The sequence below is a fragment of the Gordionus sp. m RMFG-2023 genome, chromosome 1 (genome assembly GCF_954871325.1).
Source record: "Gordionus sp. m RMFG-2023 chromosome 1, tfGorSpeb1-WG-v2, whole genome shotgun sequence".
Taxonomy (NCBI): domain Eukaryota; kingdom Metazoa; phylum Nematomorpha; class Gordioida; order Chordodea; family Parachordodidae; genus Gordionus; species Gordionus sp. m RMFG-2023.
The window spans coordinates 15725294-15743560 of NC_088775.1; the positions used below are offsets into that span (position 1 = coordinate 15725294).

The window sequence follows — 18267 nt, forward strand, 5'->3', positions numbered from 1 at the left end:
TAGTTCACTATAATATCAAAATATATTTATGTTTTTGAAAATATAAAAAAAATGCACGTGATACTTATGGGTAGGATTGTTAAAAGGCCCGATTTTCGAAAACGTCCGGAAGATCTTAGGCAAAATAATATTATATAATTCTCTAAATTTGGCAAATAGTGGCCCAAACCTTTTTCCATCTAATGTTATTTTGGCTAATTAATCGGGTCTTTTTTAAAAATCCACCGAAACGAGTTTTTACTTATGGAGCCTATTTAAATCTATTATATTCTTTTTTGATTTAATTTTTTTTTTGTTAAATTCTGATCTTAAGGCAAATCTAAATATTTATTGTAATTTTATATAAATTTATTTTAGGCCCGAATTTTTTCATTTTGTAATTTTTTCTATTTTTAAAATTATATTATTGGGCAGGGGGTATGTCGGGATCTCCATTAATTCTTATCTCGCATAAATTTTAGCACATGATAGATTAAAAATAAAATTCCTTCCTCGTTTAAGTGAATACCTCACAGCAAATAACATTTATTATAATTTTAAATATATTTAATATGGCCATCATTGCCAAGCGATTGATCTAAAAAAAATTTAAAACTTCTAATGGATTAGCGAGACTATTTCTCTTAATATCTAACTTTTCTTAGAGCCCTACTTGTCGAAAGTCGTATTCGAACCTAAATATTTTTAAATCAGGTAAAAAAAATTAATTTGAAGGGTTCTACTATAAACCTTAGTGTAAACCGAATCGTTAAATATATATATGATATATTGTTGTAGAATTATTATTTCTTTTCTTATATCACATGTTTTTCAGGCGAATTGATAGACAGGCTATTCCAAATTTTTTTTTAAATATAAATATTTTCTTAAAGTTTATGGACAAATTATGTCAAATAGTAGTGACTGTCAATTTCCGTGTAGAAATGGAAACTGCGTACTTTCTTCCGATTTCAGGGATGGCCAGGATGATTGTGGAGATTATTCGGATGAAGGTAATTTTTTATATATTTTTTTAAAATATAGCTTATACTAATTAAAATATAATTTTTTTATAGAATGCTTACCTTGGTATTATACATGTCCAAAAACCGGTGTTTGTATATCAGCTCAAACTTTCGCCACTGGAAATTATAACTGTTCTTTAGGTAATTTTAACATAGAAAATATAAAAAAATTGTAACCCTGTATTCTCAGTTAGGAGAGAAGGAAGGAAGGAAGGAAGGAAGGAAGGAAGGAAGGAAGGAAGGAAGGAAGGAAGGAAGGAAGGAAGGAAGGAAGGAAGGAAGGAAGGAAGGAAGGAAGGAAGAGATAAATAGGAAAGAAAGAAAATATAATATTTTTATAATTTTTGTATACAACGCTGCGAATTCGCGCTAACTAGGAATGAAGGATAAAATATAACTATGATTTATTATTATTTTATTAATAATTATTGCGCGAACAGTTAGATTTATTTATGATTATTTAATTTCTGACCGACGCTTTTTATTTTGTTAATCAACCATTCTTTACTTTTAAGCTTTACGATTCTTGTTCAATCGCGCCCTTTCATTTTCCATTTTGACGCCCTTTTTTGCCTTTACTTTTTTGGGGAAGCCACTTATCAATTTTTTTTAGAAAATATTAATCGTAATTTGGACATTTTTAGAATTTTTATATTAATTATTTTAAAAAACAATTTAATTGCATAAAATATTCAAAAAAATGGCAATGGGAATTGTGTGATGACAAAAATATAGTAATACATTCACCATGAGCATATAAGCATCCACGAGATGGGGGGGGGGGGGGGTAATATTCATGGTGAAAGTAATACAATATGTACCTATTTAAATACTTTGGCAATCATTTTAGAATCATAAATGTTAAATCAATGGTTTAAAGTAATATATTCGATTTATCGCTTCAGATAATAAAAATTGAGTTTCACTTGAGCCTCATCGAACTAAAAAAATTCATAGAGGCCCCTGACTCACAGTAATTTAATTCTGTGACGGATCTTAGTCCCTTAATATATCTAATTTTTAATGAAATACTACTTATAGCTTCTTTGCTGCCATATGTTATCATTTACATTTCACCCACGGTGGACTAGCTAACATTCTGCCTTAGTCCATAACTTTCAGCAAATAAATTAATAAGCATCCGTATCAATCTGATTTTTTACCTGACGGAAAATCTGCATCTTATATCAAATCATTCAAAAATAAAATTATATATAGTATTAACATTAATCTAACCCTACCCATTTCATTATAAATTTTTCCTTTTAATTAATCTGTCACTCCGTTATTTTCTTCTTACATAACAGATGTTGATTATTGCTCTTCTTCGACTCTTAACGATTGCTCTCCATTAGCTAGATGCGAAAATTCAGGAATATTTTACAAATGCATTTGTTTACCTAATATTACGAGGGACGTATCCATTAATTCTAAATATCCGGGGAGAGCGTGTGTCAATATCACTGCTCTAAATATCATAAGAAACATGGGTAATGCTAATAATAGGTTCAGTTCCAATCCAAACAACATGTAAAATAATTTTTAATATATTATAATATTAAATTATTTAAACGTTACATTTTATCATTAGGAATTATTGGCTAAACTAACTTAAAGCACTGCAAATTGAAATTTTTAGACCGACTCCGGCTCGGTTGAATATTTTTATTGATTTGTAAACTGGGCCAATCTTTTAAATTTTATATTTTTAGGCCTAATAACCAGATCCGAAATTAGTAATTGAAATAAACTAGACACATTTTTATAAAGTTGCACAAAAATTAAAAAAAACGCTAATTTCTTTCTCCTATTCCCTGGGGAAAATGATTGTCTTATTTTAATGAAAGAAGCAAAAACGCCTAATTTTTTTAGAAAAAAAGCTAACTAAATTATTCATTATACAAACATTATCTAACAAATTTGATATAAGACACTTGGATTTCATAGAGATTTAGGGTTGCAAATGATACTGTTACCTTTATACCAAAGTTATTTTATTAGTAAATAGTATAAAAATTTACTATAAGTGTCTTTTACAAAGACGTACGGAGTATGCCGATATTCATCCAATATTTTTAAATGCTATTATTTTGGTCTTTCCACTTGATCTTTGCTATTGTGCTTAAAAACAGATAACGATTAGATATAAAATGTAATCAAAACATTGTTATTGTCGTTTAATCTAAATTATATCAGAGACCTGCAGGCCCCGTTGCTTATACCCAGAGTTGTTAAAGGATCGAATCAAAAGATCGCCGATCCTAGATTCGATCCTAAATTTGTCAATTTTCTCGGATTTAATCCTGACCTTAAATTGTGGATCGTGATTGAGATCATTTTTTTTAAATATTCGATCCCGATCCTTTTAAAATTATTTTTTTACTTAAAAAGCAATAAATAAAATAAAAATTTTGAGATAAATTACCACCAGATTTTATATTTCAACAATTTCCCAAATTTTTTGTAAGAACAAGTTATATTTATTTATTAATTATATTATAAATTCTAGGTTTTAATAATGTCCTCCATTATAGATTTAGAAGATGATACATCTACTTCTATTGATGTGACAGCAGATATAAGTGAGAATGAGAATCTTTTACCATTTCATAATTTACGTAAGTAATTTACTTTTGTGAAACGGTTGGAAGTAACCATACAATGATCTATGCAAAATGCTCTTTATGCACAAACAAAATATCTTCTTCAAAGATTAGAAGTTCAAACCTAAAGAGGCATTTAGAAGTAATTAATTCTTTTAAAAATACAATTTTTATTATTTGTGAAGATCATAACAATATGCATATAATAAAAATTATAGATTTCCTTCACTATATGATGACAGTAATATATTGGCATCAATAATTTACCCAAAATTTAAGCTCAATTGGCCTTTTATTAATCTGCCACAAAATTTGTTGCTAAAGAAAGGTTAATTGCCCATTTAGAAAATATACAGGGTCAATCATATGCAGATCCTTTAAATGAATGCATGGATCGATACCTTTTTTGGGGAAAACTTGTCACAAAATGCTCTTTCCATTAATAATTTTTTTTATTCTAATGATGATTCAGTGAATATTTTTAATAATTATGTTATTAAAAAAAACATTTATTGAAATAACACACCTTTACCACCCGCTCCTGTGGAGCGCTTGTTTAGTAAAGCTAAACATGTATATAATGAAAAAGGTGGTTGTTTAAATGATGATAATTTAGAAAAAATTTTATTATTAAAGGCTAATTTATTATGAATAAATATATTTTAATTGTTATACTTATATTATATTATTCAATTACAATAAATTTATACCATATTTATTTATTTTTTATATTAGTTAATTTTGCATCGATCAGAAATATAAATAAGAAAAGGATCGTGATCGTGATCGCGATCCTTTTTTTTAAAAAAGGTCGATCCTGGATTTCGATCCTCTTTTTTCAAAAGATCGTGATCGGGATTCGATTTTTTTAAAAGGATCGATTAACAAGCCTGCTTATACCATAATTAATTATGATGTAGAAATCTGTTTTTGTTCAATGCTCAATATAACTTGTTATCTAGGGTCTAAATAAATAATAGCATATGCTACACTGTTTTGCATAAAGTTTTCTCGAATTATAATGTTTCCAATATTTCATATGAAAAATAACTATTTAATTATTCTAAAACTAATGGGCATTTAACCCATATGCCATAAAATTCAGATAAACACAATTGCTCTAAGCATTTTTAATATTGATATTTTTAGAGGTTCTAATACACTAATAGGATCCCATATTTGATTCCAATCATATTCAGACAATACACAACATAAAAGATAACAAAATGAAAAATATATTTTATAAAAAACAAATAGAAATATATTAAAAATTATATATAAAAAAATTTTTATATATACATTTTATAATAAAAACTTTAAAACAACTTTAAAAAAATTAATTAAATTTTTAAACACTTTTTTTTTAATATTACCCCTACTTTTAAAAAGGGTCCAGGTTCACATCCCTGATAATAATTTAATTTCAATGAATAATTCTGTAACCAATTTAGTATTTTGAAAGGTGTTTTTTTTAAAAGCAAATTTATAGAAATAAATTAACTTTGCAAAAACATCTTCCTAAACATTCCGATCTTGAAACGGAAGAAGACCCTTTTGTTACTAGATCCCCGATTTTAAAGAATATTCTTAAAGTTTCAAAATTTAAGGTTTTTATTATTTTTTTCAATCGAAATCGAGTGACCTAAATAAAAAATATATATAAACTTTTAAACGATAACTAATTTAACTAATTCATAAATCTATTTTTTTTTACAAAATTTCAAAAGATCTTTTTTATAAATAGAAACACAAATTAAACAAAAAAAAATCAATATTTTGTGTTAAATTAAAGTTTCTTTTTAACCATTAAAAAAATATTAAGAGATTTTAAATAATGTAACTTAATTACGTTTCTCATTTTTTTTTCCTTCTTCTTCATCAACATTACAAATATTTTATACCTTTCTTAATAATCAAGGATAAAATAGTTTTTTAATATATTTTTTTTGGATTAAATTTCATCATTTAAAATGCCGGCGCAGTATAATTTTGCTTTAGAAAGATCCTATAAAATAACAATATACGACCAAAATTGTCAACATGGACTTTGCGAGTAAATATATATATATACACACTATATTATTATATCTAAAGTTAGAATCAAATATTTTTGAATAAATCTTTGAAGAGGATTTCAAACCTCTGACTGTGTTGTTAAACTGTTTAAAAAAACGACTAACCCAATATTTTCATCAAAACAATATTATGCGAGCTTCGAGATTTTATTATCTGGCATCTATGAGCAAAATCTCCAGACTTGCGGAATAATTCTTTTGGCTAGAATATTGTGGTTAGGCCGTTAAATAATTGAACCTTTTAAACAAACAATCCTAAACTGATTATATCAGAATACAAAATAATATGACTATAATTTGGTGTTTATACTATTATGTTCCCTAAATCCTTTACAAACGTGAAGGGTGAAGGATGTCTTATTTTTTTTAAACCTACTAATTTAAAAAATAACAGACATTCAACAATCTCTAATACTAGTCAAGAAGATATTCTGACTGATTGCGATGGTTTTCGATGGGGGAGAAATATAAGACTCTGCGTCCCTAGGTCTTACGGTATAATTCAAATTATAAAACTTATTTATAAAAAGTTGTGATAACGTAAGCAATTGGCGTATGTTCGAAATTGATAAGGCAGATAATATATACATGCTAGCATACATTTAAGCAAATTATTTAAAAGTTGGAAAAATGATATGAAATAATTTGTTGAGCCCATTTGTAAAATTTTAAGATCTAATTTTTGTCCTAAAATGTATATTACAAGTCTACGTAAAAAAAAATCCTTGTTAAATTTTTGACAATTTAATTATAAACTCTTAAAGTAATTTTTAATTTATGTATACAACTTTTCTAAAATAAAATAAGTTATTTTTAAAAAAATTAATTTATTATTAAAATTTAAGAAATCGAGTTTGAGCGCATAATGTATAAATGCGGAAATCATTTATTTTTATTGAAAATTTTTTTGCCTCGCCTAAAAATTAGAAGATGAGAAAAGACATGAAGTAGCAATTTAAATATTTTTTTTAGTTTTTTATAAAGATGTGGTAAATATTTGATGTTTTATTAAAAAAAATTTCATTTAAATAAGTTCAACCAGGACAAGTTCACACCACCCCACACTCCAAAAATAAATTTCTAAAAATAATGGTCGACTGCATTTAGATCGAGTTTAGAAACTATTGTATATTTCTGATCATGGTCCTCAAATAAAAAACCCTTTCAAATCGTGGTCCTAAATAAATAGATCCTTCTAGGAACAGTGTCTTTTATTTTTTTTCCATCTTTAAAAAAATTTTGTGTTTATCAAATTTAATTCTTGTTTTAATATCAGTCAAATATGAATAATATAATAAATAATACAAATATTTAATTTAAAAGTAAAATGCTTTTTTTGACAAACTTTTAGTTGCAAAATAAAAATGAGATAAATAAGGAAAACAAATCACAAAAATTAAGTAACTCCTCTAGAAAAGTAATATAAATTAAAATATACAAATATATTTTACTAAATTATATAAATTGAATAATAAGGAAACTTAAATATTAATAAAAGACCGGTCCGGACTGCGGTCCTCGAAAAAACCGGATGGTCCTGTCCGGTACCGAAGTTTAGTTATTTAGTTGGCGAAATTAATCATGTCCTAGCGATCTGAACCCTGCATTCAATCCTTCATTATTTTTATATTTAGTTATTCTAGATAAAATTAATTATTCGATTCCAACAGATAATTCATTAATATTATTTTCAAAGGTATCATCTTGATATTATTCTTGACATTCGTCATTGCGGCCTTACTATTTGCTTGTTGCTTATCATATTGGTTATTCATAAAATTTAAGTATAAATTTTAAATAAATATTTGTTTTTTATTTTTTAAAAATCATATTAAAATTATATTTATTTGCTTACCCCAAAGGATTCAAACTGAACTACTATGAAACATAACTCTATAAAGGTTTGGAAACTGGTTTGATTTTTCAATAAGTGTCTTTATGCTTTTAGTCGCCTTTTTTAATATTTTTATATATTGCACTCTGACAGTTCTCAAGTTATCATTCAGAAGTGTTCTTAACTATAAAATCTACTCTCTCACTTTATAGATATTAATTTGACTAAAGAAAATCTTCCAAATATTTTATTTATTACATCTTCATGAAGAATTTTATTTAAGAATTAATACTGTTTTTTGTTATAATTCATTGTTATGTGCAACAATAATTAATAAAACATTAGTTGCTTTACGTATGGGTTTTTAGTGATAAAATTTTAAATAAAAAAATATGTATCTCTCTACACAAATACATAATTCTAATCAGTTTGTATAACAAAAGGTTCAAATCAGTTTTTGAAGGTTAAAACCCGGAACCGTTATTTTTTATGTATATCCAGAACCTAACCGATGTTCATTACGGTTTGGATCACTGTCTCTACCCTATTTTTTAACATTTAGAGATAATAGAATCAGAGAAGATGAAGAGAGAGTGATGCAACCAGCTATTAGAAGGAACGAAAGATACACTGATTTAGGTGGCGGGCATGCTACCTCGATACGGCCGGTAGGAATGTATGGATTACCTATAGATTCTAAGGGGAGACCAGTAGTTACGAAAGAAAATATTATAATAACACCATTGGAGCCAATAGCGACCGATCCTATTGTCTTACAAGAAAAAAACAAAGCAAAAAATAATAAAGTAGGGCCATATGCGGATGCGGCATCGCCATCATCTTCGACGACATCTTCCTCAATAAATCCCTTCGACAAAAAAGCGATGATTGTAAAGGAGTCCTTAGTTGAAGAAGGAGGGAAAAATCAACCTCAAGTAGCCGGGATATTATACGACCCTAGCAAAGTTATCGTGACGACTAATAAGGACGCGCCCATTGCCCAAGAGTTAGCGGTAACTCCTAGGCGTATTGATAGGAGTAGCATTGTCAAGGGAATTATAAATTATGGCAAGCAAGAAGATGAGAAAAAATTACAAGTAATCAATAATATACCGACTACAAATGAAACAAAATTTATTGACATACCGGTTGTAGTATCTAAACCAGCTATTTCTGAACCTATTGTACGCCGATTCGAAATCATTGACGACGTTAAAAATAATGCTTATCTCATAGATAATAATATAAAGTCAGAATACACATTATACAGCGATAAACCTAGTACTCCTTCTCCGCTAAAAAAGAAAACATGGACAGATTATTAAAAAGTTGAACCATGTAATTAATAATATTGACGCAAATTTACGTAAAACTATTAAATTTTATTTTTTATTTAATAAACTATTCAATGCAAATGTTTAATGCAATTATAAAATGAAAATTATATTATTTATAAAAGTCATTTATTATTATATAAAAAAAGAACAATATAAAACAATATTTACCCTGATATATAAATTAATAAATTATATAGTACTTAATAATTATCTCTTTCAAAAAATATAAACCTAAATAATAAAAGTAAATAGACCGAGAAAGTAGGTGGGTGATGTATCGGTGCTTTGCCTACAGCCATTTTGCCTAAAAAGGGCCAAAAATATACCAAAGCACCAAATTTAATAGCAAATGCTAAGATTATTTAATAAATGTGCAAATGTAAAATAATAAATTAGAAAATTTAATAGTAAATGAGGAGTAAAAATACTAGCAAATTAGCAAAATGACGTTTCGCCTTGCTAAAATGAGCCAAGAAGTGCCATAAGACCAAAATGATGTTTCCCCTAAAGCTGCCAAAAAGAGGCAAGAAGTACCAAAGAACCAAATTTAATTGCAAATACTCAAATTATAATAAATGAGAAAATATAATAGTAAATTATAAATTTAATGGTAAATGAGCTAGAATATATACAAATTTGCAAAACACCGTTTCGCTTAAAAATTCCAAAGGACCAAATTTAATAGAAAATATTCATGTTATATGATAAATGAGCAAATGTTATAGTAAATTGAAAAATTTGATAGTAAATAAGCAAATATACTACCAATTAGCAAAATGCGGTTTGGTCTAAACGTGTCAAATTTAATAGCAATACTGAAATTATTTAATAAATGAACAGATATTTCATATTGTAAAAAATGTCATACTTTGGCACATTTTAGGCAAAATCTCTAAAGGCAAAAGAGCTTTATAGGCAAAATGACTATTGGGGACCGAAAACGTTTTGAGGTGGCTTGGTCCTCCGTTGGCTACTGGGCAGTAGCAAGGTCATATCAAGACAATATATTTTTGTTTAAAAAAAATTAATAAAAAAACTTGCGATTCCCTAATTATCTTTAACGATGAATAGGTAGTTCACTTCTATCTAAATCAGGTATCAGAAGTAATAGTAATACACAGGAGATGTAAAACCGAACCCTCTGGATTCTCGTGTTTTTAATGGATCATTTATAAAGTTGAGGGTTTAAGTATCAAAAAAAATTATAAATTTTTTTTTATATCAATATTAGAAAATAAAATATTATAACAAAAGGCATACAATCAATTAAATAAAATAAATGTTTTCTTGAAATTTAATATATGAATAATTAGGTTACTTGAAATAGATATTGTCCAATTTATGCATAACCTTGAAGAGGGTTGGAACATGTTATGATGTTCAATTGAATACGTATGCAATTTTATTAAATATACATATTCAAAAGAAGATTTCTTTTAAAGAAAAATTTAATTTTCAAAAATTTTTTTTTAATATATTCATTAAACAGAAGGGAGGGACTTTATTAAATAATATTTTAAAATCAAATGATTTCTGGCACTCATCATTACAGGTCAAAATGATAAGATTTCTTTAAATTTACACATTTTGCACCTTATCATTAATACAAATTATAACGATAAGATTTCTCTAAATTTATGTTTCACCTCTAGCATGTAACAATAAATAATCGTATCATTTGTATCAACCATGATAAATTTTATTTAAATCTAATAACATCACATTTCTCATTTAAAAAATAAATAATTTCTATGTTTAATTCAAACTAAAACAACATTATCACACCATTATTATCATACGGGGCCTGAAAACGCGAGGCCGCCCCCAAACCTCATGGTTGTTTCCGGTCGGTATACTCCAACTATCCGCATCCATCTTTATTTTCTATACATTTATTTATTTATATAATATATAATTCTTCAACAAAAATGGCGAACAAAGAAATAAACATGTATTTATAATGGCGGAAGGAAGGGGACTGTGGGAACTTTTGCCTAAAAAAGAAAAAAGTAATTGATGTAAAACAACATAGTTTATATATATAATTATGCTAGAGACTTGGTTCTGATCAATTACTTTGAGTTTCCAGATTGGTAAACAATTTCCTCACAGTGACATGTATCTATAAGGTTATAATGATTCACATATAATCCCGCGGAGGTTGGCAGAGGAGCACAATAATCGGGGGGGGGGGGGGGGGGGTGTTTCTTGACCAAGTCTGCAGGGTGAGGTCGAAAAAGTTTGGAAAGGGAGTTTATATTCGAGCCAAAGATTCACCTATTTATATGATCTAGTAGATCTTTAATAATGATGTGGGTGTAAATGTGCTATAGCGCATAGGGCGATTTGGGCTTCCAAAAATGATGCCAAAAACCCTTCATATCTTTCATTGGCGTAGCCGGGGAAGGGGGGTAAGGGTAAATTCCCCCCTCAGAAATTTATCACTTTTTGTGAATATCATTTTAAGCTAATAAAAAATATTAGTCCTCCCCCCACTCCCTGACCCCAAAAAATTTATGTATATATCTTAAACAATAATTTGAAAGAAAGAATGTAAAAGTTGATATTTTTTCAAATCAAAACTATTCATCATAATTTATACTTTGGAAAAAAGCATTTATATATAAAAAAAGTGAACCAGAAATGTTTTTTAAGAAATGGAATATAAGTCAAAGATAAGTCTTAAGACAAAAATGAAATGTATTATAATTAAAATAATATAATATATCAAATATAATTTTTTATAAAGTGAGTAATTTTAATTTTATCTTAAAGTAAAATAAATCTTTTGCTTATTGCCTATCCTCTCTTTTGCAAAAGTTTAGTAATGAGCAAGAATGGTTAAAATTCCTATTTTTTCGATATAATACTTTCAGAGTGCCTGACAAAAATTCACCTAAATCCCTTACTCAGCAAATCAACGATGAAGACTCCCCATCTTTATGAAAACAAAATTTCACAGCCAGTCTTAAACAAAAAAAAGACTCTCGCCAATAGAGTTGAAGGCCAATCTGATCTGCAAGAAAATTGACAACCTCAATATTAAAGGAGCACTCAGATTGGTGTCCACACATGACTATTTGGCTGAGCCCTCCACGTCCACTTATTTAAAGTTATGTCAAAAACACCCCACAGCCATATCATTCCAATTTCCCCTCAACCTCATTCCACTTGCGCCTCACTTTTTACTACAGAAGAAGTGAGGAAAGCCATTCTTTCCTTTCATCGCAATTCTGCTCATGGGCTCGATGGCATACGCCCCATTTTTCTCCAGGACATCACTTCCCCTCTACATGCTCACAAACATCTGTTCTCTCCAGATTAACAAACTTCTGCAATAAAATTTTAAACGATGATGTACCAAATATCGTTTCACCTATCCTCTTTGGTTCTAGGCTAATCGCACTTCAAAAGCCTAATAATGATATCAGACCTATTGCCATTGGTTCTACCTTTCGTCGTTTAGTTGCAAAGATGATATCATCTCGAATTAAGCATGATGCTTCACATCTCCTAAGCCCCTTCCAACTTGGTGTTGGAATCCCCTGTGGCTGTGAAGTGGTTGTACATATGACCAGATCTTGAAAATTTACCCTCTAATGAATCCTTAATTAAAATCGACTTCTCTAATGTTTACAACACACTCTCCCGGAACTCCTTCCTGAGTTCCTCAAGTAATCTTTTTCCCAGTTACACTAAGTTTTTTTATTCGTGTTATCAACAGCCCTCCACTCTTCAGTTTGATACATTTCAAATTCCTTCCGTCGAGGGCATTCAGCAGGGAGACCCTCTACGTTCCCTATTTTTTTGTTTAGGTATTAATGACATCATTAAATCCATTAATTCGGTCTGCTCATTATCCTTGCATTCCTGGTACATTAATGATGGTATCCTTGGAGGATCCAATGTAGAGGTCAATAAAGCCGTGAACATCATCAAGGAGGCCGGATCTGCTATTGGACTCTCCATTAATCAAGAGAAATCAGAATTTATCCCTATCAATATTATCGAACCTAATTCAAATAAATCAAACTAACGACTCTTGATGGACTTTATCATTTGGGAGCCCCCGTGGGTGGTAACTCTGCTATTTCTTCCATCCTTCAGTCCACTTTGGATACTTTATTTGAGTTGGCAGATTTATTCTTCCTACTTCCCTCTCATAAAGCCTTTTTCCTTGTGTAAAATTTTTCCAATATCCCCCGTATTCTTTAGCACTTCGTTCAACCGCCATATTTATATTCCCCATTCCACTTGGAGTTTATAAAAATGGAATCAAAGGCCTTATCGAAAATATCCTAAATCTTAAATTTGATGAAATAGCATGGACACAAGCCTCTTTACCCACTAAGATGGGAGGTCTCTGCTTCAGATCTCCGTCCGATCTCGCCTTAACAGCCTTCATATCCAGTTGCCTTTTATCTAAACTTAGTAAATCCTAATTCTTTAAAACCCGACTCGTCTTATAATGAAACAATTATCAAATGGAAGACTCGAATTATTGCGGATCACCCTCTTCTCGAATCGAATAAGCAGATGGTTCAGGCCATGAGTTTCTTGAAGCTATTCCGTCTGTAAATCTGCAATTACAACTGAATAGAAACGAGCTTACTCACGGGATTGATATTCGATTAAATTGTCTAATTACCCAACCCCACACATGTTCAGGTTGCAGTTCTGCAGTTTTAGATAATGGTAGACATAGTCTCCACTGTCGCTCGTGTAAAGGTCGAATCGTTAGACATAATCTATGCAATTCAATCATCCTTAGAGCTCTTAGATCCGCTCATATCCCCACTCTTGAATCTTTTGGTCTTTTCAGATCATATGCGAAACGGCGTGACGGGATTTCTCAAATTCCTTAAAAGCGTGGTCGATTCCTGGTCTAGGACTACTCTTGTATTGATCCACTTGATCCATCAATCCAACATTTAATATACTTGAGAAAAGGGAGTCACTCAAAATAGCGAAATATTCCGAAATCTCTCAAGAATATATTTTCATCCCCATCATTTCCACAATCTTTACTACTTTTGTGAAATATGCCTTATCCCTTTTCAAGGAACTCGGCTCCCACATTCGTCAACTAACCGGTGAACTCCGCGAGGGCTTCTTCTTAAGACAAAGGCTCGCCATTGCAATACACAAGGCTAATTATATTAGTTTCATAGGCAGTCTCATTCCACAAGATGATCCTTCTTAGCCTCTACTTTTTACAACACCGTTACAAATATATTCTCCAATTAATAATAATATTCTTGTTTGTTTTTTATCATTTTAGTATATTATATTAATATTTAGATTTAGATTTCAAAGTATATTTTAATTTTTTATAATTTATTTTTATATTAATATTATTAAATAAATGCAAATATATTTAAATAAATATATTATTTTGTGAATTATAAAACTATTGATAAAATTAAATCATCAGTATATCTAATTTTATCAATTATCATATGACAATCAAATAATTTTTTCCAATATAGCGAATTATATATTTTACAGAAAACTATAAAATATTGATAAGGACATCAGAAAATATCTTTTAAAGACATTGTGGGATGAATAATATGAAGATTAATTTTTAATATCAATTTTTATTTAAAATAAATAGATGACGTTAAATAATTGAAAATTGTTGCTATATTTATTATCAAGGGCATTGATTAGTAAAATTTGTAAAAATATTAACTGTAATATATTCTCTACCTGTCAAATATGTCTGTGAGTGGAATTTTACCTAGTATTTTGTAACCAATTCTATATAATAGAGGAATATCAACTATATGTCTACATACTTTTTATAAAGAAATTTCTTATACTTGTTTGGAATAAATAACTACCATGCTTTATATTTATGTATATACAAGTAATTTATTATATTTTATATAATCTAATAAAAATATATTTCATTATTGTTCCAGGCTTATTTTTTTCTATTATAATTAACCTCCTATCTTGTAAAAATACAAAAAAATTTTTATACCCCCCCCCCCCTCCTTAGAAAAATTCTGGCTACACCTATGATATTTTTCCTCATAAATCCCAATGTGAGAATCTGATGCATCTATGAAAAATGTGCCTCCTTCCTCGGGAGCGATCGGAAATGGGGTTCTGAGTGCGTTTGCAGCTAGTGAGGCTTTTAGGAAGGCCAGGTAGAAGCTCAATGGTGGAAGCGCGTCTGCTTGTGGCATCGAACAATATAAAGGGCGAAGATTTTTTATAATCCTGTAACGGCATAAATATAGTGATTGAGTACTCCGAATACCTCTAGGGCGATCATTTTGTTATAAACAAAATTCCAACCTTCATATATTACCCTCATCTACTTCGGCCGTTTTCATAATGTTGTCTAGGGTAATTCCAAGGTAAGTAATCGATGTGTTAGGTTCCAATACCAATTTATTCCCATTTATTGAGGCCCCAGTGGGCTGCCATGACTGTTAAGGCTTGGGTGTCCTTATTGACTAGCTCTGCCGACACTCAGAAAATAAGGATGTCGTCTAAGTAGACGAGTATCTGCATGTCCTGACCGCCTTGTCACATAGATCTATGACTATGTTTTGTAGGGCATACGGGGAGAAGGAGGCTCCCATGGTAGTTTTTGTATATATATTTTGTAGATCTAATGATGAACCCAAATAATTTTTGTCGGGACATTGCCAATGGGATTGCGTAGAGTGTTAAACGGAGGTCAAGAACTTTATTTCTCCGCCAAATGTCTCACTAGTCAGCGGTAAAAGTACTCAGAATACCATTTCCGATCGCACCTGAAGAAGGAACCCCCTTTTTCGTAGTCTCATATTGGGATTTCAGAGGAAAGATATAGAGGGTTTTTGATATCATTTGTCAAAGCCCGAATTGCATGCGTTTCAATAGGACCCCTACACCAGTTCAATATTATGGAACTACTAGCCATCACAGCAGCAGCAATGTTCCGTAAGAACTTTTGGGGAGGCGTCCCAAAGATCTTCACGTACAATATCATCAGTAAAAAAAGGATCACAAAGTCAAGAGTGCGAAGTCATCGGTTCTAATCAAGGGCATGCAATTCATTCCATACGTAGAATTCGCACGACATATCTCATGGGTCGCTTCAGAAAACAAATTAGCCGACAGACCAAACAGGGAATGGGTACGATAAGACCAACGTTATACATGGGTATGTAATGACTTGGGGTTACTTGACATCAATCAAAAAGGGGAATCTTTGGCTAACACATCAATTCCCATCCACATTCCGATTGCAGAAATCGCAGATTCCTCTGGAAGAAATTTGTTTAGAAATTTTTTGACATCCCACTACAATCGTAGTCAAGAAAACCCGCCCCCCCCCCATTATTATGCCCCGTCTCGTAAATCGCAAACCCGCGCGAACTAATATGTGAATCATTATAATCTCATAAATTGTCATTGTGGGAAATTGTTCACCAATCTGGAAACTCAAAGTAATTGATCAGAACCAAGAGTCTAGCATAATTATCTATATAGACTATGTTGTTGATACATCAATTAATTTTTCCCATTTCCAGTTTAAGTTAACCAAAATTTCCCATAATCTCCTCCTTTCCTCAATTATAAATACTAGGGCGTCACCCTAGCCCGGCATTCGGCAGGGGAGAATGTAGCATGGGAATCACAAATGGCACGGAGTCAGAGATAGCCATGAATCACAAATAGTGGTGAATAACAAATAGCGATGAAATTACAAAGCATGAGATATCAAAAATTTATAAAAAATTAAAATACAAATGTGGTAGAGTATGTAAATTTAAAAAAAAATAATGTATCGCCATAATATATAATGTTTATTTATTGCTTATTTATTGAGCAGGAACAATGATAAATAAAAATTATAGAAATATTTACTAATATTATTCAAACTAGTATTTATATTGCGAATATAGACGAATATTCTTCTGGGAACCAATTCTCAAGTTATTTTTATAAGGTAGAATTAAAATAAAATTCGGAGAGATCAATTGGCAAACTTTAAAAAAATAGGATCCTTGTGAATAGATATTGAATTATTTAAATAATATAAATATCGTACTATGTATTGTTTTCTTGGAATAAATGTAACTACTATTTAAATAATAAAAATAGAAAACCACGTATCGTCTTTTTTATTGATTTGTACAAAAAAATTAGCAGGAATAAAAAGGAGTATTGTTTATTGTTAAAAAGGAAGGATCTTTAATAATAGATATATAAATTTTAATTCATTATAAAAAATATTGTAATATAGTCTTTTTGGAATAAATATAAAATCCTATATAATAATATTTAAATAATAGAAATAATTTACTATGTGTATATATTTGTGAGTTATACAAAATAATCAGCAGGGATAATAAAGTGTTATTCGGCCATAAATGTCAAGCTTTAAAAGAAGTAGGATCCTTAAGAATAGACATATAAATTTATTTAAATTATAAAAATAGTATGCTTTCTATATTTTTCTGTGATACAAAATATTCATCAGAGATAAAAGGGCATATTGTTTGACCAGACAAAATGGATAGTTTTAAAAATAAGTAGGATGCTTAAAATAGATATATTAATTCATTTAAATTATAAAAAAATATCATTGTTCTTTCGTATTCGTATAACCCGGAATTAATCGGATATAAGTTCACGTTACACCACATTGGTTGTAGTTCTTATTTTATATCAATGGTCATAATCTTTAGTTTATGAGGAGAACAACCAGAGACATAGACATATATGAGCGCCCATGTGAAAGCAGTAGAATAGAATGATTTAATCAATATTTTTATTTTTTGATATCTAAAATACATATATATAATTTGCTTCAAAATAATATAATTTACTTTCGCACTATAATTAAAATTTCAAGTGACCCATTAGAATTGAATTTACTTGAATACTGTTGTGTTGATTGAATTTAAAATAGAATGATTTGAAGAAAATATTTATTTATTTATTATTTTTTTTAAAATCGATAAATAATAATAAGAATAAATAAATACTTAACGATGACATGACGTCACGAATGACGTAGCGTGGACATAAGGAAAATTAAAAATATTGATATATTCATTTCTTTGTTGCCCATTTAAACATTACTAGTAGATAGCCCGTCAAAAATGACGGAGAATGAGAATTTTATTCGTTTTTTTAAGAAAGATGTTACCTTTTATTTAAAAATCATATCCAATTTATATAATTTTTAAACCCCCCCCCCTTCCCCATTTAGGTCAAGTCCAAGCAATGTCATTGAGTCCAACCCATTAGGAATAAGAGTGGAAACTATTATTTGGGTCAAAATCTATTTAAATGAGCTTGTACCCAATACCAAAATTCTTTGTAAATATATTATTGGTTACATAAGACTAACATTTAACATTTAAAAATTTCAAGCCAGGTCCAAGCTCATAATATTTGGAA

General features: G+C 29.5%; 1 protein-coding gene across 4 annotated transcripts in view; it reads left to right on the forward strand.

The window, feature by feature from the left end:
• LOC135922771 (uncharacterized) overlaps positions 1 to 8961 on the forward strand; it is a 32873-nt gene extending 23912 nt beyond the window's left edge. For all 4 annotated transcript variants that reach the window (XM_065457236.1, XM_065457237.1, XM_065457239.1 and 1 more), the window contains exons 2-7: positions 873 to 992; positions 1056 to 1145; positions 2312 to 2534; positions 6077 to 6177; positions 7379 to 7466; positions 8079 to 8961. In XM_065457236.1, coding sequence (XP_065313308.1) covers positions 873 to 992; positions 1056 to 1145; positions 2312 to 2534; positions 6077 to 6177; positions 7379 to 7466; positions 8079 to 8841 — 1385 coding nt within the window. In that variant the 3' untranslated portion in view covers positions 8842 to 8961. The remainder of the gene's footprint in view (positions 1 to 872; positions 993 to 1055; positions 1146 to 2311; positions 2535 to 6076; positions 6178 to 7378; positions 7467 to 8078) is intronic.
• Positions 8962 to 18267: the final 9306 nt, after the last annotated feature.